At 40.2% G+C, this 20,010-nt stretch overlaps 1 protein-coding gene across 2 annotated transcripts in view; it reads left to right on the forward strand.

The window, feature by feature from the left end:
• si:dkey-34e4.1 (carboxyl-terminal PDZ ligand of neuronal nitric oxide synthase protein) overlaps positions 1-20,010 on the forward strand; it is a 39,477-nt gene that overhangs the window by 12,386 nt on the left and 7,081 nt on the right. Inside the window, exons 1-7 of one of the 2 annotated variants that reach the window (XM_041238564.1) lie at positions 10,876-11,299; positions 11,598-11,690; positions 11,990-12,048; positions 13,855-13,963; positions 14,426-14,567; positions 15,021-15,181; positions 18,749-18,913. In XM_041238564.1, the coding sequence (XP_041094498.1) occupies positions 11,670-11,690; positions 11,990-12,048; positions 13,855-13,963; positions 14,426-14,567; positions 15,021-15,181; positions 18,749-18,913 (657 nt within the window). In that variant the 5' untranslated portion in view covers positions 10,876-11,299; positions 11,598-11,669. Of the gene's footprint in view, positions 1-10,875; positions 11,300-11,597; positions 11,691-11,989; positions 12,049-13,854; positions 13,964-14,425; positions 14,568-15,020; positions 15,182-18,748; positions 18,914-20,010 lie in introns of those variants that run through there. The other variant, XM_041238563.1, reaches the window with a different exon arrangement.

Consider the following 20,010-nt stretch of genomic DNA (forward strand, 5'->3'; position numbering starts at 1 on the left):
GCTGTATGGAAACCCTTGGTCATTTCTACAGTTCTGACCTCAATTGAATTCCTTATGCCCAAATCAAGTGATACTAACTGTAACTGCTGTAGAACACGATAGTTTAATGAGTTATCGATCTTGAATGTCAGAAATGAAGTTCTAGATCAGTGGCAGGTTTTTCATCTATTCCATCCTAGACTTGTTCCTGCCATGCCCTTAAATACTGACTCGAGCAGTCCAGAGTCTTGCTACAATTGTCTAATTGAACCTACTTTTCTCAGTTGTGCTGTTCACCTGACCCTCTGCTTTTGTCAGTCTGCACTGGCCTGCTTTCTAAGCCAGGGATTTCACAAGTAATTTTCTGCTTTGTATATCGGTGAAAGGCATGCGTCTGCAGAACTAACTGTCAGTCGTGTGGCACTGCACAGAATTGAGCTCAACATCTGCTCAGTAGTGTACTTTTTCCCTTGACTGTAACAGCTGACCATTTCCTGTGACTGAGAATGCATGCATTTTCAAAAGAACCGCTGGCTCTGTGGTTTTTTTTTTAAGTCACTTTTTCTCACCATTTATTTAATGTAGAATGAGCGTTGTCTTTGCTTGTTAAAGTATTAAACTGTTTTAATTTAAAACCAGCAACTCATTTTCAGCATCAATACAAAATCTACATAACTTACCACTGGAATATCATCTAGTGTGCTGTGTAGCCCTGAAGAAAACCAGGCAACTGTACGAAAATTAAATCAATACTAGCAATGCCCTTGTAGAGAAAGGCTTTGAGTGCAAGCGTCTGTCTTTGAATTTATTTCTAACTACAACACTATTCAGTGTTTAGTGGATGATAGCAATGGCAGCAAATATTGCACAGAGGTCCTGATAAAGTAACATATTGGTACTGATAAGGATTACCAGTGTGGCACCGTTTTTCTGTAAAAATGGGAATATGATTCCTCTGTGGTACTGTCACCGTTCTCCAGAACCACTGGCTCATTCTATCTACCCTTGTGCTACCCCTCAATACAGAACCTGTGCAAGAGCATTGTACTAGCACAGCAGTAACACTGGGGATAACTGTATACAGTGTGTCCTGTGCACGGTCCAGAAAGATATTCTAATGTATGCAAATGTATTAAAACTCCCCATTGCGTCTGTTGTTTTGACCTGTTGTGCATATGAAATCAAAGTACCGTAACTGAAAGCCTTGGAAAATTGTCAAAATTAGTGATTGTCTAATTTGCTTGATGACTTGAATTGGCCACACATGCAGTTCATTTAAAATTAGTAAGAGAAAAGGAACACAGCCACAAATGGTAAAATGCATGGGACTTTTTGAAGTTGTATACAATGCCTAATTAAAGCAATTGTCACACAGGATATAAAGGATATATCTTGGAGGTGTTTTAATAAATGTGCACACTGCCGGTGGTTGTCTTTCCCGCCTCCATTCTGATGTTCCCTTTTCGGAAAGGAAAACACGCTGCCTCCAGGCAGTGCTCTGGCTTGTTTCCCAGCTGGCAGGCTCTCAGTTAAGCTGATGATTGGCCCAAATTTCCTCCAGGACTGGCAGACTTGTGCAAGACTTCTCACCCCTGCGTTTAATATTTGGTGTTTATCTTTCTGTTCGGACGGCTGAATTCTTGTAAAGTCAGACTACTATGTCAACACAAAGTGTTCATATTTTACTGCCTCTCTTTCGAAGGTATTTCTCTTCAACCTTTCCCCTTCTATCTCTCTCTCTCTCCCCCTTCCCCTCTCTGCCTCTCCATCTCCCTCTCTCCCTCTCTCCCTCTCTCCCTCTCTCTCGACTCAATCTGGCACCAAACAAATAGCCAGGAATGGAATTTGCTGGAATTTTTGCTGAAAATTTGCTGAAAAACCAAAGTAATTAAAATGGAATTCAAGTCTGGATGCAGGGGATCGCTCCATTGGAGGACCCTAAAGTCAGAGCAGCAAGGTCACTTTACATCTGCCTGAGGCCAATTCATTAGGACAGTATAAAGGTGCTTTCAGGAATCGAACAGTGGTAGAGCAGAGCAGCGAGAATCGACTTTACATTAAATCTTCCATAATTCTTTTGATTGCAATGAACCATTCACAGGGAAGTCATTCAATCAGTTTCATTATAATTGTATTGCAGTCACTGAAGTGTCAATCAAGGATTTCTAATCAATGTTCTTGCCTCTTGTTCAGGACCCTGCAGTATAGTTGGATCAGAGTCCACACCTGTGCGATTTCCAAATATATTCCTTATAAAAGTTTATCTTGGTAGATGAGTACAGTAATTTAAGCTTCCAGTACTTTTCCCATGTGTATGCATGCATTTACACCGTGCATATCATGCATTATTTAAATTGCGTTGGCCATCTGTGATTTTATATCATGTCTGTTTAGTCAGGTTTGTACCATGCTATTCCACCAAAAACTTTTTTGTAATGGATAAAGCCACCTGATTTTAATAAAAATGACTAATATTAAAAGCAGCCCAGATCAAAACGCATGAAGCCCAACTCGGTTAAACAGGAGGGAATCTCCTTCTTAAATTGAATGTCAGGCTTCGGTAAACACGAGACCCACAACATACCTTGAAGACTGCGAAACGCTAAGCCGTCAAGCGTGAGCCAGCCCTAGTCCTCCTGGTTGTAAATCGTCCAGTTGCCTGTCAGCGCAGGAATTATCCCCAGATCCCTCCTGTAGGTTTGCAATGTGTGAGGGTAGAGATTCGACTGTAGCGCTTAAGACTCCGCTTGTTCGCAGCTTCATGGCCGTATTGTACGCATTGATTTTATTAGCTTTGTCTTTCAACCAGGGTGAAACACCCCCTCCCAATTAGTTTTAGTACCTGGGTGCAAATCTGCTGCTTACATGCGTTTGCAAAAGCACTGACATAAGAAATAGGAATTCTACTTTTAATGGATCTGATCTGTGTTGATGGAGGAAGTGGCAACTGTTTAAACGTGATGCCCTTCTGTCAAATTGACACTTGAACCAATTTCACAGACAAACACTTCCTAGGCATAATTGATTTGAAAGGTGTACAGTAGTTGACAATTGTAGTGGACATTTGAAAATCACTTAGCCAATGACTTTTTCTGTGGGACTACCCTTGTATGTAAGTTTTTAAGAGAAATTACGTCCTGCCTGCATTCTATTTTAGTTGGCATTGAGGACTGCTTCCTGACAGATGTAGCATCGGGTCCCTCTTTGTCATCTGCCGGACTGTAGCAAGGATTTCAGCTTGCAAGTTGTCAGTTTTGTCGGTTTTATCCGCCTTTATCTGCTGAGAACTGACACGTTCCTCTTTGTTTTCTCTGCTGCAGATTCTTTGTGCGATAATTTTTTAGGACATGTGGGGTTGGTGTTGATCTCTTTATCTTGTTTGACAAAAAGGGAAAAAAAGAAAGCTGTACCTAGTTCTGTAGGACTGTTAGAGAAGATCTTTTTTTATTTTACGTGCTATATATAATTGTCCACGTACTATCAATACTTTTACAGTATAATAAAAATGGTTGTTGCACTATAGAGAAGTCGTGTGTGACAAATACATCATTTCAAGGTTATGTACAGTTCTCTTTGTAAAAGCAGTTGCAGGGAGCAGTAAAAACACCATATATTACTGAAAAACAATATGGACAGGCAGAAGATCAGTTTGTGGTCAAATAAGTTTCCTTTGCTTTACTGCATTAGCGGTTTGCAGGTTTGACTGGCGTTCTTTCCTGGACCTTTATCCAATTACAGTATATTTCCATTCTTGTAGGCCACTACTTTCTATAGAGCATGCAACTATTTTACTCAAACGGTTTAAACGTTTTCTCATTGCATTAACACCCAAATTAAGCAGTCTTGCAACGGCTGTCTGTCAAACAAGAACTTGCAGTATTACAGTAGCTTGTAATGAGATCACTAACGTTCAGTAGAGCTCACCCTGCTCTGCTTAGCCCAGCAATGTGCCGTTCATTCTTGTTCCTTTGTGATTTATTTGTCAAGATGAGCAGGATTTTGCTATAGTCTACCTTCCCCCATGTAACTATGGAATTACATCTTTGCAGAGTCTAGACCTGTCTGGGGGATCCAAAAGCACATACAGTACAATAACCACTAAGCTCCTTAAATTCATCATTGACGCTGATGTAATCCTTATTGTTAAAGTGTTCTCATTGTGCCTAAACAAGGTGCCACTACAAGTGTGTGCAGTGAAGTAGGTGAAGGTAAGTAGGCAGCATTACAAATGCAAGTATTAACATTTATATGCAAAACTGGAAGACCGTACAACGTTAAATACATGTATCATTCCTGTAATTTTTTATGTAAAAGATCACAGAGGATTTTCCATATTATTCCCTAAATAAAAAATAAAGGAAATCTGCTTGTGTTTAAGGATATGAGTAATATGTTTCCTGCACAGAAAGTCACACATGTTTCAGACAATGGGAAACCTGCCAAGCTAACCCAGAGACCAGAATAACTGTTCATTTATTTCGAAGGGGGGGGGGTGTTCCTGATAGCCAGCAATGATGCCGAATTAATCACTGTCCTACCTCTGCTTCCTGTCCTGGAAGTGCTGTATGCTTTTCGTTTTCTCCACTGCCCCATGAGGATGTTCAGGCTCCAGACCCTCACAGATCATGTTGCCGGTTATAAGTCACCGACACTAAGACACATTCCCTTCCCAAGAGCTCTAGGGTAGTTTGGTTGCTTCTAGTTGCTTCTAGCACACCAGCTGCAGTTAATGCAATTCTTAAGTCTGCAGAGGTAGCAAATAGGAACAGTAAAAAGCCCCAGTACTCCTGCAAAAGCATCTACTTACTGTACATGAAGAACCTATAAGAGATTGCTAAGGAGAAGATGATTAAGGCATCTTTGCCCCTCCCCGGTTGTAACAATAAGGAATATGACCTATACTTTTAAACTAGCACCACGACAGTGACAAGTATATACACCAGCACCACCTGCTGGTCACACAGATGCATTACAGTGGACTGAAATGAGTAAAAAAAAAATCCTTGTTGATATTCGCTTCTGATCTTAAATACTCTCTGGAAATGTAAATATACAGTAAGTTATTTTAATGTGTTATGTAGGGTGTCCCTTATTGTTAGACGAGAGCAATTTGGGCTGTGCAAAATCATGGCTGACATATTACAGTAAGAGACCTCTTATGCATGTATTGCTTATTATACATTTTATACTGTGGAACTACTATTAAACTTCATAATTGTGTTCTGTGCACAGGATGCCATCAGTACACAAGATGATGGAATTTTGACAGATCCTCACGATTTCTCATATGTGAATTATTATTATTATTATTATTATAATTATTAATCCGGGTTAGTTTGTCTCCGATTTTGATAAAGGGACAGCTGCACTGCAGACAACCTAACCTTGCAAAGCTGAATAGAGGTGACAAGCAGACTAGTGTCTGTTCTGCTCTCCATCCATCCCATGCTCTGCTGCACTCAATCATAAGAAGAAAGTGTTTACCCTTAGATGAAAAAGCAGCATGTCAGTTCTGTAAAGAGGTATAGTTTCTCTGACCGGTATTAGCCTGCATTGGGTTCAATATATTTCACACAGATGCATCTGAGCTACAGGATTGGGGTAATGGTCTTTGAACCTTCACTTGTACTTGATTTTGAGGGAGGAATGAAAGAGAATGGAGTGACTGGGTTCTGCAGCATCAAACTGTTAGTAATCAGAGAGGGGTTGGTCGTGTGCATTGGTACCGAGAGTTCGCCTGCAGCTGCTTTTTGAACAGTACAATAAATAATGGATCGGGACTCTTTTCTTTCCAAATGGGAGAGGAGATCAGTGGAATCTATCATGCAAAAGAGCACTCTGTGATCTGCAGTACATAGGCACGGTTTTCATCTTGCACAGAATGAAATTACATTATTGCTAGGCATTGAAACATTTTTATTTTTTGTTATCTTTTAGGTTTTAGGTCATTTTGGGGCCAGCAAGTTGAACAAGCTGCAAAGAATGAATACTCCTGGTTCGAATGATTGAAAGAGAAGCTTTTCCTTTTGTTGTGTTGGAATTAAATAATAATAACACCTGCCAAAACATTGTCAGTAGGATGCAGTGCCACCATAAGCAGCCAGTGAACAGACTGGAAATGGCTTGCCGGTCATCTCTTTTACGTGGTTCCTCTTAAGCATGTGTAGTTTGTGCAGCCCTTGATGCCTCATGTATTGCTGCATTCTTTTTGTAGGGCTTTGTTCTTTCTTTTTAATGATAATGATACATTATATAAAGTAAAAGGGAGATGCAGCTTTTATATTGCGCATTACTGTACATGTAGGGGAATTTGTTTGCATAACAAAAGAATCCATCATATGCATAAGAATATGCTGCAGTTCCACGCTGAGTGGATGTTTGAGTGCGTGACATCACGGACCAGGCAGTTGACAGACTCCAGTACTGCAGGTTGAAGCGTGGGACGCATATTTATTAAATAAAAAATAAATGCAATAAACAAAAGCACTTTTTCAAAACAAATAGACAGATACAAAACCCTGAACCAAAAGTATCGTGCTGGTGTAAAGCCAGCACAAGTAGCTGTTGTGAATTTTTCTCTTGCTTTCGTCTTTCTCCCGTAGCTACTCTCTCCTGCAACCCACCCTCAACACAGACAAAGACAAGCTTGTATACATGAGCACATGGCACTAATTACAAACACTCAAACAGTATGCTTCTGGGATAAGTAGTGTTTTTTGTTTTTTTTTGTTTTTTTTTAAGGCCTTTAGCCATGACACCTTTCCCGTGGACTACAAAATTCCAACACACACAGTGATTACCCAGTACATAAACAGGCCGGGCTCTGCCCTGCCACATATCTACACTCAGAGCTCTGCCCTGCCACAGGGTCTTGCTCACTTTAAGTCATTCTGTTATTTTTTCCTTTTACTTTACCAGGAAAGCTGTATTCCTCTGAAACGTCTTTCATCTCAAACTTTTGTTGGGCTGCACGTGTTCCTAAGTAAAACCTCTTTATGTTTCATAATCCTTCATCCCAAAGCCACGGTCAACGCTTCATGCCCCCTTGTTCAGGGCATGTACAATGGGCTGACTTTTACAATGCACTTCACTTTCAATGAAATTAACTGCTAGCAGTAGACGTGGCAACGCTCTCTGCATGCCAAAGATGAGGAATTGTAAAGAAAGAATTCTACCCACGAAACGACCCATATCTAAACAACAGGGGATTCCAACAACGGTGCCGTCATGTCCTCTAACGCTGTGAGAAAGACTGAGCTATTTCATCATGAGCTCTATTAAAGCAGTGATGGAGCGTCCTGTAGTATGAGACCGAGACTGCATTTAACAGGAGCAGCACCAACAGTGGATTAGACGAAGACTCTTAGAGGTTTGACAGTTGCAATGAATTCGTACTACCAGAAGAGATCTTGGGAAAATCTAAAGAAATACCTGCCTATTGTTGATACATGTATATACCAGTACCACAGTTCGTTGAATAGAGGTTAGGGAAGTGTGCCAACGGCAGCCACAGTGGAAGCCAGGAAGCTCTGTGCTTATTGCTAAGCAGACTTGATAAACTCCTTGTGAATTGTAAATCATGCGGCATTATGTACGTAGGAGGGGGAGGGGACAGAAGGAATGTCAAATGATGTAATTGTGCATGATGTCACCCATCCAATAAAGAGACTAGGCAAAAGACAGAGGCCGCTAAATAGTTTGAAGGGATGCCATGGTTTACAAATCAAGGGTCACTTTATAAGATACAATCTTCCTTTTCATGGGGTGCGTTTAATGATTTAGTCAGTGCCCCACTTGACTTCCCTCCGTTGTGCAGTTCCTTATCTGTTAAGTCACGCAGTGCTGCCCTGTTGCTCTTCAACACCTAGATGTAGGAGCGTATCTGATTTTAAGAGATGCTTGTCCTAATTGTACAGCTGTAGGACGTTTCAAGGCTGCTGTGCAAAATGGCAATTTTGATTTCAAGACAAGAACGATAGCTATAGCCTGCATATGCAGCAATGCAAATTGGTGTTATAATAATATAAATGGTAGAGGATGCTCATGTCATTTGGAGCCATTTAGTACATTAATAATGTGTCTGTCGCTAATTATTCACAGCGATTTGTCCGTCATTCTAAACACCATGTACTTCAAATTGATTTCAGATCAGATATATTCTCACTCGGTGGCTTCTTTAGAGGATGCAGTTTGCTCTAGGGATTTATATTCAAACTGTGTTTAGATTCTTACAGAAAATAACACATACTGTAGAGGGGCAATTAAACGAGCATTAGTGTTACAATACTGCATACATTTTCACTGATAGCCATTGCGTTTGAGCCAGCTGAGCCCTATGCTCTTTTTGTTAACACAAGCTGTATTATTACTGCTTTTTCCATCAAATGTAGACAGTGTGCCATTCTTCATGTATTTGTGGCATGGTGATTTATAGATTGGATTTCGATCGTGCTTTTCTATAGAAGATAATTAAATGCAAAACCACATCTGTCCCTAGTTCTGTATACACGTGGTTGCCAGGATGCACAGTATGGAAGGTGATAGAAGCTTTTGTATGACATGAGTAGACTACAGTATGCAGTTTGGGTAGTCATATTCGAGTGATCTTTCAGGACCTCCAGCATTTTTAACATTCTGGTGGCATTGCCAGCGGATTATAAGAAAGCAGTGATTCAGTTTCTCAATCAAAGCTCCATTTTGTGACTGATCTGGAAAGAAGTAATTTCTTATTGTCTTCAGACCCCATTTGAACAAACTGGTTACTGTATTTCTGTAAATGAGGATGTAACTCTACCTCTATAAACATACATTTCTTATGCAGCCATGAAAGGGTGTTCATTTTGCCACAGCAGTTTTGCACGTGGAAAATTCTGTGTATTAATTTCCATCTTAGCTCTACCACTTGCGCGGGCTTGCACAATAAAGACAGTGAAGTCTGTTGAACATTGTAAATGCTTTTCTTGTTTGTTGATTTTGTTCTGTTAGGCTTCGGAAGTTCGATTTCCCCCAGACAAGCAATTGACTTCATTCACGGGGCAATTACAAGCACCATGCACCTGCCGATTCAGTCTACATTCATGGGAACTGGAAATGGTTCCTTTCAATGAATATGCAAATCCTCTGTGTTGCCAAGGGAGTCGTTTCCAAACGTAGCAACTAGTAATTGCAGCAGAAAAGAGCACCATTATTGCCTGTGTTATACGTGGTAGTGGCGCTTCACACTAGCAGCGAACAGGTATGCAAATGATCTTTGGGCTTTCAAAAAAAAAAAAACATATTGCTGAATGCGCCATTTCTATGTGTTCTTTAATATGTCTGATGTATTGCTTTTATTAAGGTGTTATATGTGTACATATAATGTGTTACCCTATCAAATGCCCAATTATTTATTATTTTTATCCCGGTTTACCGCTTCAGATGCATCAGTAACATCCATACGTGATGTGTAAAGGTTATTCAGTGCGATGCTAATCAAACTGTTGGGAGTCGACAATAAATCCTCTCTTGGAAGCAGCGAGGCTGTGATGTTAATTAGATCGGTGACCTTTCCTTTTCAATATAACATCTTATTTAAAAATTACTCTGGGTGGGGTGGGGGGGGGGTGTTTCACAAACATTGCTTGTCCAAAGCTGCTTAGCTGTGTTCAACCACTGCAATCATTTAAAAACATACGGCAATGACAACCCTTCCCCCTGTCCTTTCCAAGCAACTGCTTTTTAAAGTGCTGAAGAAAATCTCAATGGAAAGTAAACAGAAGCAACATAACTTGGTCAGCAAGTTTTGCAAAAAGTTAGATTTCTTAGAGCATGGTAGAAGCACTTGAATAGCATTGATTGTCTTTTTGTTTTCTATTAAATGTATTTACTTTATGTCACTATTGAAAAGTATTTCAAGCGAGTGCATACTGGGTGAAATCTTGATTATACCACTCGTGGCTCAAGTTTCATCAGTTATTTTTATTACAGTATGTCATGAAAAGTTAGTGACTGGATTGATTTTTCATTGTGACGTGCTGTAAGTACATTTTATTGCTAAGCTAACTGCATGTTATTGGAAATGATTTAGAAAATGCTGATATTCCCAAAATATAAAATATTTTAGAGGCATCAAACTTTGATCTACCTTTTTGACTTCGATATTTTAAAAGAGGAATTTCAAGAACACAAAACACTGCACTTCTGTACTTGTACAAAGTTATAGATTGCCCTACGACAGCACTTTTCATATGAGTTAGGTTAGTCTTATTAATATCGTATTTAAAGAAAATGTTAACCTTGTTGCCAAAACATGACATACGGTATTTAAGTCCTGGGCGGCACGCGGTAGAAGGAAAACAAAATCTCCAGAAGGCTTGTTTGGTATCACTGCGTCCGCCCCTGACACAAATACTGTATGTCAAGGTTTTTCATGACAGCCTCTAAACAGGTGACGCTTCAAAACCCAGTAAAATACTAGTAGGCTGTGCAAGACTTGTACTGGACCTTCTAGCTGTGCTTCATCAAACACTGCATCTGTGCTGCCTTCTGCTTCAGTCGGCTCTGAATGTTAAACAGGCCTCTTTATAAAGATGTATGTTCCTGTCTTCAGCAGCTCAATCCCATATATAGATATATATATATATATATATATATATATATCTATATATATATATATATATATATATATATATATATATATATATATATATATATAACGTCTGTCTACTTAGGATTTGATTAGCTGAGTTAACGTTGTCTGAATTGATGGATGGTTTTAGAAAATACACAGAACAATAGAATTGCATTAAGGTTTTCACATTTTAAGATGCCTAGTATTTTCATTGTTTAGAGTCATTTTATTTTCCAGCAGGCAAGTCTAAATTATGGAAGGGCTGGGTTTTTAATGTGGCTAGAGGCTGTATGGTAAGATTAGTCTTTACAAGAAGAATGTGTGTCACGAAGCTTTTCAACATCCTTCTAATTTCAGTTGTTTTGGTACAGAATCGGTTTGTGGGTATTTCTGGGAAATCACTCATGAAAAAGCCACTAGAACAGAACGCGCAGGCAGTCTTAATGTTAAGAAACAGGGTTCCACGGTGGTACTGTACGCATTGGAAAGTTCTGGAGAAACCACATAAAGCCATTGAAATGTATGTAACGTTTGAGGCAACTTGACTATCGGTTTCTGTTTATTGTAGCACCTTAAAGCTTTCCCCTCTAAAAATCATTTTAGCCAGCACTGAGCCAACGGACTATTGAAGTGATGAAAATTCAAAATGGAAGCCTCAGGCCAAACAGCTGTTCATATTGGAGGGGATCTCGTTAACATAACTAATTGAAGGTACTGTGCCATGAGAGCAAGGCTTTATGCGTGTTTAGCCTACAGAACAATCTAAAGCACTCATTCCGTACGTGTTCATTATTCTTTGTGTGAAATGTCCAACATATTGAATGTATGACCAGTCTTTAGTGTATGAGGTTAGTTTCATTCAAAATAACACAAACTGTTTACAGTGCTCTGTTTTAGCTTGTTCGCTTTCTGACCAATCTCAATGCTGGCTTTTCATATGAGAATGGAAAACGCCGTCAAACAAATACAGCAGTATGTCCTTTTATCTTTTTTATTTTTTCTTCTGCAGTACGAGTTCAAAGCCAAGAATATCAAGAAGAAGAAAGTGAGCATCATTGTGTCGGTGGACGGGGTCAAGGTGATGCTGAGAAAAAAACAGAAGGTAAGGTGACCATGGGCATGTCTGCTTGCAGTCTACAGGCTGGTTCCAGGGTAAACCAGCATGGCTTGTGTGCCCCAGCCCTGGGGTTCAGCTTTGGCCCATGGGCAATATGTAAGGACCGGAAAGGAGCAGTAGATGAGTTTACACTACAGCTGTAGGGATTATTGTATTAGAGCAAATATAAAAAATTAAATTGTATAATGTGGTCTTTCTATACTTGGGGTACTTCATGTGTTTTTATTATTATTAGTTTATTTTAAAGTATTAATAGTTATTAAATGTTTCTTTTTTCATGACAGAGAAAAGAATGGACATGGGATGAAAGCAGAATGTTGGTGATGCATGACCCGATCTACAGGTAAGGGTTTTGAGCAGCGCAACGTTTAGCACCACACGATTTATAAGCATCAGTGCACCTGCATCTGTTCAAAATAACACTAAAGCAAACGAAATCAACTGGACAGGTCATATTTGCAGCGTGCTGTACAGCAGGCCTTTTATTGGTGCGAGCTGCAATTACAATCACTTTTTCTCAGTTGTTTTGTCGGATTTTTGATAAGCGTCTCTTTCTCCAGCATCACTAAGAGACCAGCAGGTAATAGACATTTTATTGAATGTCCAGGGACCCCACATACTGTATAATGATAATATCAGTGATGTGTTTAATTACCTACAACACTTGTGTATTACAAAGAATCCAGTCACAGTGGAACAGATTTCATGGAATCTTCTGTTGTCCTTATTATTATGTAGTTCACTTTAGTGTATTACAGTAGCCTTCGTAATGAAGGGATACACCAGTGACCAGTCTGCAGAAATGAGTAATAATTGGCAGGCATGTAAAGCTAAGGATAGCAACAAACTGCTGAAGTGTTTGTTGTAAGTACGTTTTTTGTGCCAATTTAGTTCAAGTATCTTGCAAAGAGTTAACCCTTTAGATGCTGGTACAGCTGCGCAGGCTGTAGATTGTATCTCTACTGTGACTGCTGATTCTTTAATAATCACTAGATCTAGAAAGGGATGGGGAGGGCTGGTCATTCTGGGGTTAAAAGGTGAGACACTGCAAAGAAAAATATGTATTATGTACGCGTAAATGGGCAACTCTTTCCAGAGTTAATGCTCTGCTTAGAAAAGTTTTGATCGCTCGTCAAGGTTCAGTCATCTTTAAAGAATGAAGTTTTAAACTTACCATGGCTGTATGTTTAACTTTGTTTGTGCTTCAGTTCATACTGTGTTTCCAACTTGATGTGAAATGTTTAAAGTTGGTTTGGGTGTGCTAGCTTCCTGGGAATATAATATTTGGGCATGTGTCCTGGAAATGAACACCTCAGGCAAGATGTTCAAATATGTTTTTTTGCACCAGTGCTTTTTGTCTGAATATAGCCAGTACTACATGTTTAGGCAACATTTTAATAGCATTTTAACCCACTCTGGATGTCAGGGTGTTATCAACAGATGGACAACATTGTCTTATACAGAGATCTTGAAATATTCAGGCAGTCTGTACAGCCATACAATCTGCAAAGATCACATGAGCCAATTGACCTCGGCCAAAGTGTCAAGCACAATGCGAACTGCATGGCGATGAATCTCATAGTCACGGACTAATTAGCTGAATATCCAGTGGGGCATGAAGGCCTTCATTAAACATTAAAAAAAGACACGCAAAGACACATTTTCTGTAATTGCCAGTTAACAGCTACAGCAGTGTTATAATTGTACGCATTTCACATGCTAATGTGGTGTCAAGTATCAGATGAGAGTTAAAGCAGTAATAATAGGGACAGAGGGCTAGTATAACAACGCCTAACATCTGACAGACGCTCCAATTCTTTTACATACTGGATAGTCTTCATATTATTTTACACTAATTTACCCTAATTGTATTTTATCTGAGGATTAGTTGAATATCGAAAGCTGCCATTGTATCACACTCCATTAGCCCAGCCACATTTTATGTAGGACTAGCTTAAAGGGTATATCCACGCATGCTGTGGCTTATCCAGCTGATGTAGAGTGCTGAATTACAAGCCACGGGGCTGGCAATAGGATATTTCAAATGATATAGCATGTGTATGTTTTCACAAGCTTTGAGTACAAAGTTTTAATTGAACACTTTTTTTTTTTCCCCCTTTTTGTTTGTTTGTTTTGTTTTAACACTAAGAATATTCTATGTATCCCACGATTCCCAAGACTTAAAGATCTTCAGTTTCATCTCCAGGGATGGAACTAGCAATACTTTCAGATGCAACGTGTTCAAATCCAAGAAGAAGGTACTTGACTATAAGGGCACTGTTAGTATCTGGAGGTTACAGACAGACAGATATTTCAAAATATACGTATTTCATTCTCGGAATGAAACAGGATATCTAATGCAGTTTGGTCTCCTTGTGCTTGTAATTATGAGTGTTATTAATCATCCCAGTGCCTTTAAGCTGTTCCATTAATTGTGTCTGTTTGGATGAGCAGCTGCGTATTTATTTTAAAATAAACACAGTTTGCAGACCTCTGCAAAAACAGCCTTACTGTAGTTGAACTATTGATTTTTATGTTTTTTCCACAGCCCAGGGAATGTACTGACCCTGTTAATAACATTACTGAATAAAGTACAGATTTTTCTATGTAGAATAGCTGTCTCTAACTGGTTTGCAAAATGCTTGTGACACTGTGGCCTTGTAAAATCCATGGCGACGGAAGGGTATGGTAAACATGCCCGTGGGTGTGCCCTCTTGCAGACACAGGCTATGCGTGTAGTGCGCACCATCGGCCAGGCCTTCGAGGTGTGTCACAAGCTGAGTCTGCAGCACGCCCAGCAGAACGCGGACGGACAGGCAGACGGGGCCAGCGAGAAGTCCGTAGAGGAGGTGCAGCCCGAGGGTGAGTCTCTTATTGCAAAGAGGTGCTGACAACCCTGAAAATAGGCTGTTTTCTCAAGCAGGAAAGTACTAGACCAATGTAAAGACACTTTGGCTGACACTATGTCTATGCCAGGCAGCTAGACCTGAGCTCCTGAGCTCCTTCCCAAAGCACCTTAACAAGCACACTATTTAAGTAATTGCACACTTTAATCAGAATGATTGCATAAAAGTAAAACGCCAGTGATAACGCTGCTATTGCTAATACGAGGTAAGAACATGTATTGATTTAAAATAACTGGTGTCAATAAGTGCATTTTTTTAAACATTAAATTGCAATTACTACCTTTGTTAGCTGAGGAAACAGTGGAATTAATTTGCGTTAAAAGGAAAGCGGCTGGCGGAAAGTTTCTGCAATGCTTAAACAAGGATGCCCTTTTCCAGCGTGCTGACGTGTCTGGGTGCCCTTTTGTAGGTCGCCAGTTAACTGGAGCAGAGCGGGAGGAGGAGAGGCAGATGGACAGGGATCTCGAGGGCTCCACTCTGTGTGAGCAGGCGGTCTCCGAGATCCTGCAGAGCCTGGCCGAGCTCGACGTGGTCAAGTCAACCCAGATCCTCAAGGAGAGCAACTTCCAGGTATTAGAACACGCAGCCACCCAACGAGGAGAGGGAGTTTAGACCGGGCCCGCTGAATTCTGGGCTCTCTGTTAATGTGAATAGCAGGGCCAGGCAAACGTTTGCCTTATCGACACACTACCTGTGTTACACTGCATTTAGGAACCCGGCAGCCGGTTTAGTCTGCTTCCGGAAAATGATTGAGATAGAGCTGCATGTCTAAAATGTCTTCAACGAAAAAGACACCGGCTGCATCAAAGATTGGAATTTTGCTAAAGATTGCTCTGTCCAGTACAAGAAGGGGACATTTCATGTATCTTGTTATTTATCTGCTTTAAGAAATCATGACATTACTTTTTTTTTTTTTTTTTTTTTACAGTGAAAACCCTAATTATTGTATATTATTGAATTGACCAGTTGCACGGAGAGACCGTGTTTTATACTGACAGTTCTCATGATAACATATTGAAAGCCAGAGCCAATATCTCTTGTGGAGATTGGATGCGCTTCGCAAATGTCAGCTCCTTCCCCTTCAACTCATTTGTATCCTGTGATGAGTGCTAGTCTCAGAGGAAGCATTGTGGTCCTGCTCCCCATAATTAGAAACTGAAAGACTTTCATCGCTAATGTAAATGCTCTGGAATGGGTCCCTGGGCACTGGTCTCACAGGATATAATGTTCGTTAACTCCTGTTGCAGCTTCAGAGACTGATGCGCGCAGCTTTCTCCAGATCTCCAACGTCTGTTTCCTGTTTACCAAGTGATTTCTGAACTTCTGTTGAAGGAAGGAGACTTAAAATGCAGCAGCAATACCATAGCCAAGCTAGCAATTCTTACACTGGAGCATAGCGCCATCTAGCAGAAAAGCTGAGTCATCACTGCATTACTTTTCAAGGATTCTATTCCTGTGACTTTCAATGAAGACATGGGGTTTGTGTTATATGGGTCCTGCATTTAATTATGCCTCGGTTTTATTGATTTATTTATTTATATCCATAAACATTAAGCAGCTGACAAGCCTTGATCCTGGGCTGATTTTTAGGTCTAGTAAAATACTTGGCATTCAGGTCCATTAGTTATAGTCAGCTGTCTCAGTGGAAAGACATAAGCAGAGCGCGTTAGTGGGTTTAAAGAAGATAAACATTTCAAAGTTTCCATTGACAAGTTAAGAGCTGGGAAAGCGAACTAACAGGATCTGCAAGCTGGGACTAATGTTCTTTTTCCTGGAAAGTCTTGTGTCCTTGCAGACCGAGTCGTCTCTTGTTTTTAGAAGCTATTAAACCAGTCAGCTGTGACCGGACTGTTTCTGTCCCATAGGTAAAGCTACTGTCAGTTACAGAGGGGCTGGGCATGTTGAGGTAGAGGACTATGTGAGACTGCAAACAGATCCCAGTCCAGTCACACTCAAGCTGGAAACTGCTACATGTTTAAACACACTTTCTTCTCCATTAATTGCACTTGTTATATGAACAGAATACTTCATAGCATTCGTGCCGTGTATATTTCTGCCGTGAAGATGGCTATAAACAAGTCATTGCAAGGATAGAAGTAAGCATCCTATTGCATAGCAGTTTGCTAGAATAGTTTGAAAGCATGAAAAATGATTATCTCCGTAAAAAATACATATATTTATACCTGGGATTCCCGTGAGGTTCAAACGGCATATGTTGACATACAGCGCTGAGATAAGGACAGAAAGGGTTAAAGTCCCTCACGCTGGCACAGTGCCCCTCAGAGGGTTGCCCGTTTCATTTTAAATGCATGCTTCACTAGCAGGGAACTGAGCAAGGGAGTGAAGATTTCTCAGGCTTGGATGCTGTGTACCACACAGTGTCTGATTGGGACACGCCTACCCTGTTTTTATTGACTGAGTGCTCCACAGCCTAAGCAGCTGAGGAAAGAACCGCCTGGCAAAGGCATCACAACCCCTCTGCTCTGATGAACTGGAGGTGCAGATAAACCTGGTGATCACGGACACTTACAGCATGAGCTGAACCAATGAGGATTTTACAGTATGTGGTTTTTAAAGTATGTAGTGCGTCCCCTCCTGGTTTCACTTAGAAAGAGTTTGCAAAGGCTTCCTTTTCCTACAAGTCTGTTTTTCTGTCTCTCTTTTTTCTCTGTGTGATCACCTAATTTATATCTTTGTTCCGTCATCACAGTCGATTCAAAATCCATCTGCAGCGAATTGAAGCCAGTCTGGAAAACTGTAATTATTACATATATGCCTTTGAACAATTTAGCTCTGACAGTGTGTCGTAGGTATGGCAAACATAATCTCTCATGAGGCATTGAATCCGTTTTAGCAATTTGATTACTGGCCTGCTGCAAAAAGCAAATTATATGTGACCGTTTCATTAGTGGAAAATGACATACTGCTTTTATCCTTGCTGATGAAAGCTGATACAAATATATCATTGCATCTCACACACGCACAGAGAACAGACCCTTCAGCCAGGAATAACATGGCATGCAAATATAACATGTGGCATGCTTCAAAGAGAGGGCGACGAAGAAAAAAAACGTGACTGTGCAGTTTGATAAACTGCACCCCCTTTTTTAACTGTTCATGCAACGAGTCTCAGTTTGGACATTGTGAGAGAATCTACTTGTTTATGAGAAGTCCTGGTTTTGGATTGGTTGGGATAATAAAGGTTCTGTCTTAGGAACCGATTGTTCAGTTTCATGAATCTTGTGTATGTTACAAGGTTCTGTTGCTGTACAGTTATCAAGTTTCCTTTGTTAGAAAGTAATTTTTTATTTGAGTTTAAAACAGTGTAATAAAATGTGCTTAAATACATGCTATCTAACGACGTGATGTTCAGTGCTATTGCCGGGTCTGTGTAAACAAAATTACTAGGACCTTCTCTAAAATAAATGTTTTTTTTTATAGATGTCTGTATCTCTTTGAACACTTTCTAGTCCTGGAAATAGGACTGGCTGTGTGTGTGTGGACTAGAGAAAGCAAGCTTACATTACACTGTGTTCTGAGTCTGACAGTGTTTATAGTTTGAATACTTAAGAAAGACTTTGTCAGTGAGTTTCTCAAAATAATTAGTTCTGCTTTATATCCAAGAACCAGATTAGGCCTAAGTTTATGCTTCATGCTTCATGGCAGGTCCTTAGGTTTCCATTATTCCCTAAACACAACAGCGAAGCACTAACTGTTCTGTATATAATTGCGAGTTCTGTATGTAGAGGCGAGTATGTTGGCTGGAATCCATTTCCCTTGGAGGCGTTATTGTGCAACTGGGTTGCACAGATTTTAGGAGGGTTTTTGTTTTTTTATTCATATGTAAAATCTGTTGTGGTGTGATGGTAGGCACTGCTATTTACCAGCACTATCTAGGTTAGGACAGGGAGAAAAAAAAATATTACTATTAATAATTAGTAATACTAACACATTTCAATGTCAAACCTATAGCATCTGAAGATCCTCAAGGTCCTTTCCTTTTGTGTTTTGAAATACTCCATTGTGCCACCAAGTGGCTACATACGTAACTGCAGTGTTTCTCTCACTGTATACGTCAGCACAACCAACAGCTCTTCCCAGGCCAGCCTATTCATTTTGTGTCTCCTTTCCCTCCAGGATGTTGAGGACTGCTCTGTGTACAAAGCCGTGGCTCACAAGAGCCTGTCTCCCAGCAGCCCTTGCTCCCCGGCGCTGACTCCCCTGGCAATCCAACACCACCTGCAGCTGATCCAGCACCAGCTTCATCAGCAGCAGCAGCAGACGCAGGTGGCAGTGGCACAGGTGAGGGCACAGCAGGGACCGGGACCTTCCAAGCCATGGGGCGTCATCACTTGATACAGTATACCAAGTAACCGATATTAAGACTGTGTTTTATTCACGGTTATCACGGATTTCATGATGTGTAGTTCGCCGTGAAAATTTTCTAAAAGAATAGTGTAAATATATTTTTCATCACTTAAATAAATTAAATGTTTGCCTTACTTGACTCACTTCTTGTGTTCCACTGCATTTAGGAACCTGGCAGCCGGTTTAGTTTGCTTCCGGTCAATGATAAGAACACACTGCATAGGGCTGCATGTCTTCTGAACTGCTCCGTCCTCCAACTACGTTTTGGCTTCTCCTCATTTCACGAATGCACATAGCTTAATAATACTCTTACGATTGTTTTATTCTTGCAAAACCAGGCCCACTTACACTAGCCAAGCCAGGAGATGTGTACCTCGTAACAAGCAAACTCTGAGAGGATTTTAACTTGAGGCTTGGCTTGTCTGTCAGAGAATGACAGTAGTAGAGTTATGGCTTGTCGTGTCTTGTTGCGGCATGTTAAATCAAGCAGCGTACCAAAGCACTTGTTTGCTCGCCCAATTGAGCATAAATCACTTTGAAACCTGAAGTGCGGCCCTGTACTCAGCCGCTATATTTAAAACCAGTCCGTCACGCCCTGTTTTTCTGTGTTTTGAAAAGGAACCACTTGAACAGGCTCTGGCAGCAATAGCAGTAAAGGAATACAGAGACAAAACAGATTGAGGCTACTTAAGGTCGATCAATGGTACTCAGACATGAATTGCTGAATAATAAAAATCAAACTACGAGACCTTATTATTTTCCACACCCATACCAGCATTTAACAGTTTTAAAACAAGACGTTTTATCTTTTGTCCACTTGCTAATGTGTCTTAATATAAAACAAGTTAAGATGTGCTTATTTTGAAATAAAAGTACCCAATTAATATTCCAAATAAACTGCCAAAGAAACATATCACGGCAGGGCTGTCGTTGTCCTTTATCCTGATTTATACTAAAAAGTATTGGAAAAATACTATCCGATGATCTCAGTTGCCATAATGCTGGTTTTAAAAAAAACCTTTTTCTTACAT

This window comes from Polyodon spathula, chromosome 49 (genome assembly GCF_017654505.1).
Source record: "Polyodon spathula isolate WHYD16114869_AA chromosome 49, ASM1765450v1, whole genome shotgun sequence".
NCBI lineage: Eukaryota > Metazoa > Chordata > Actinopteri > Acipenseriformes > Polyodontidae > Polyodon > Polyodon spathula.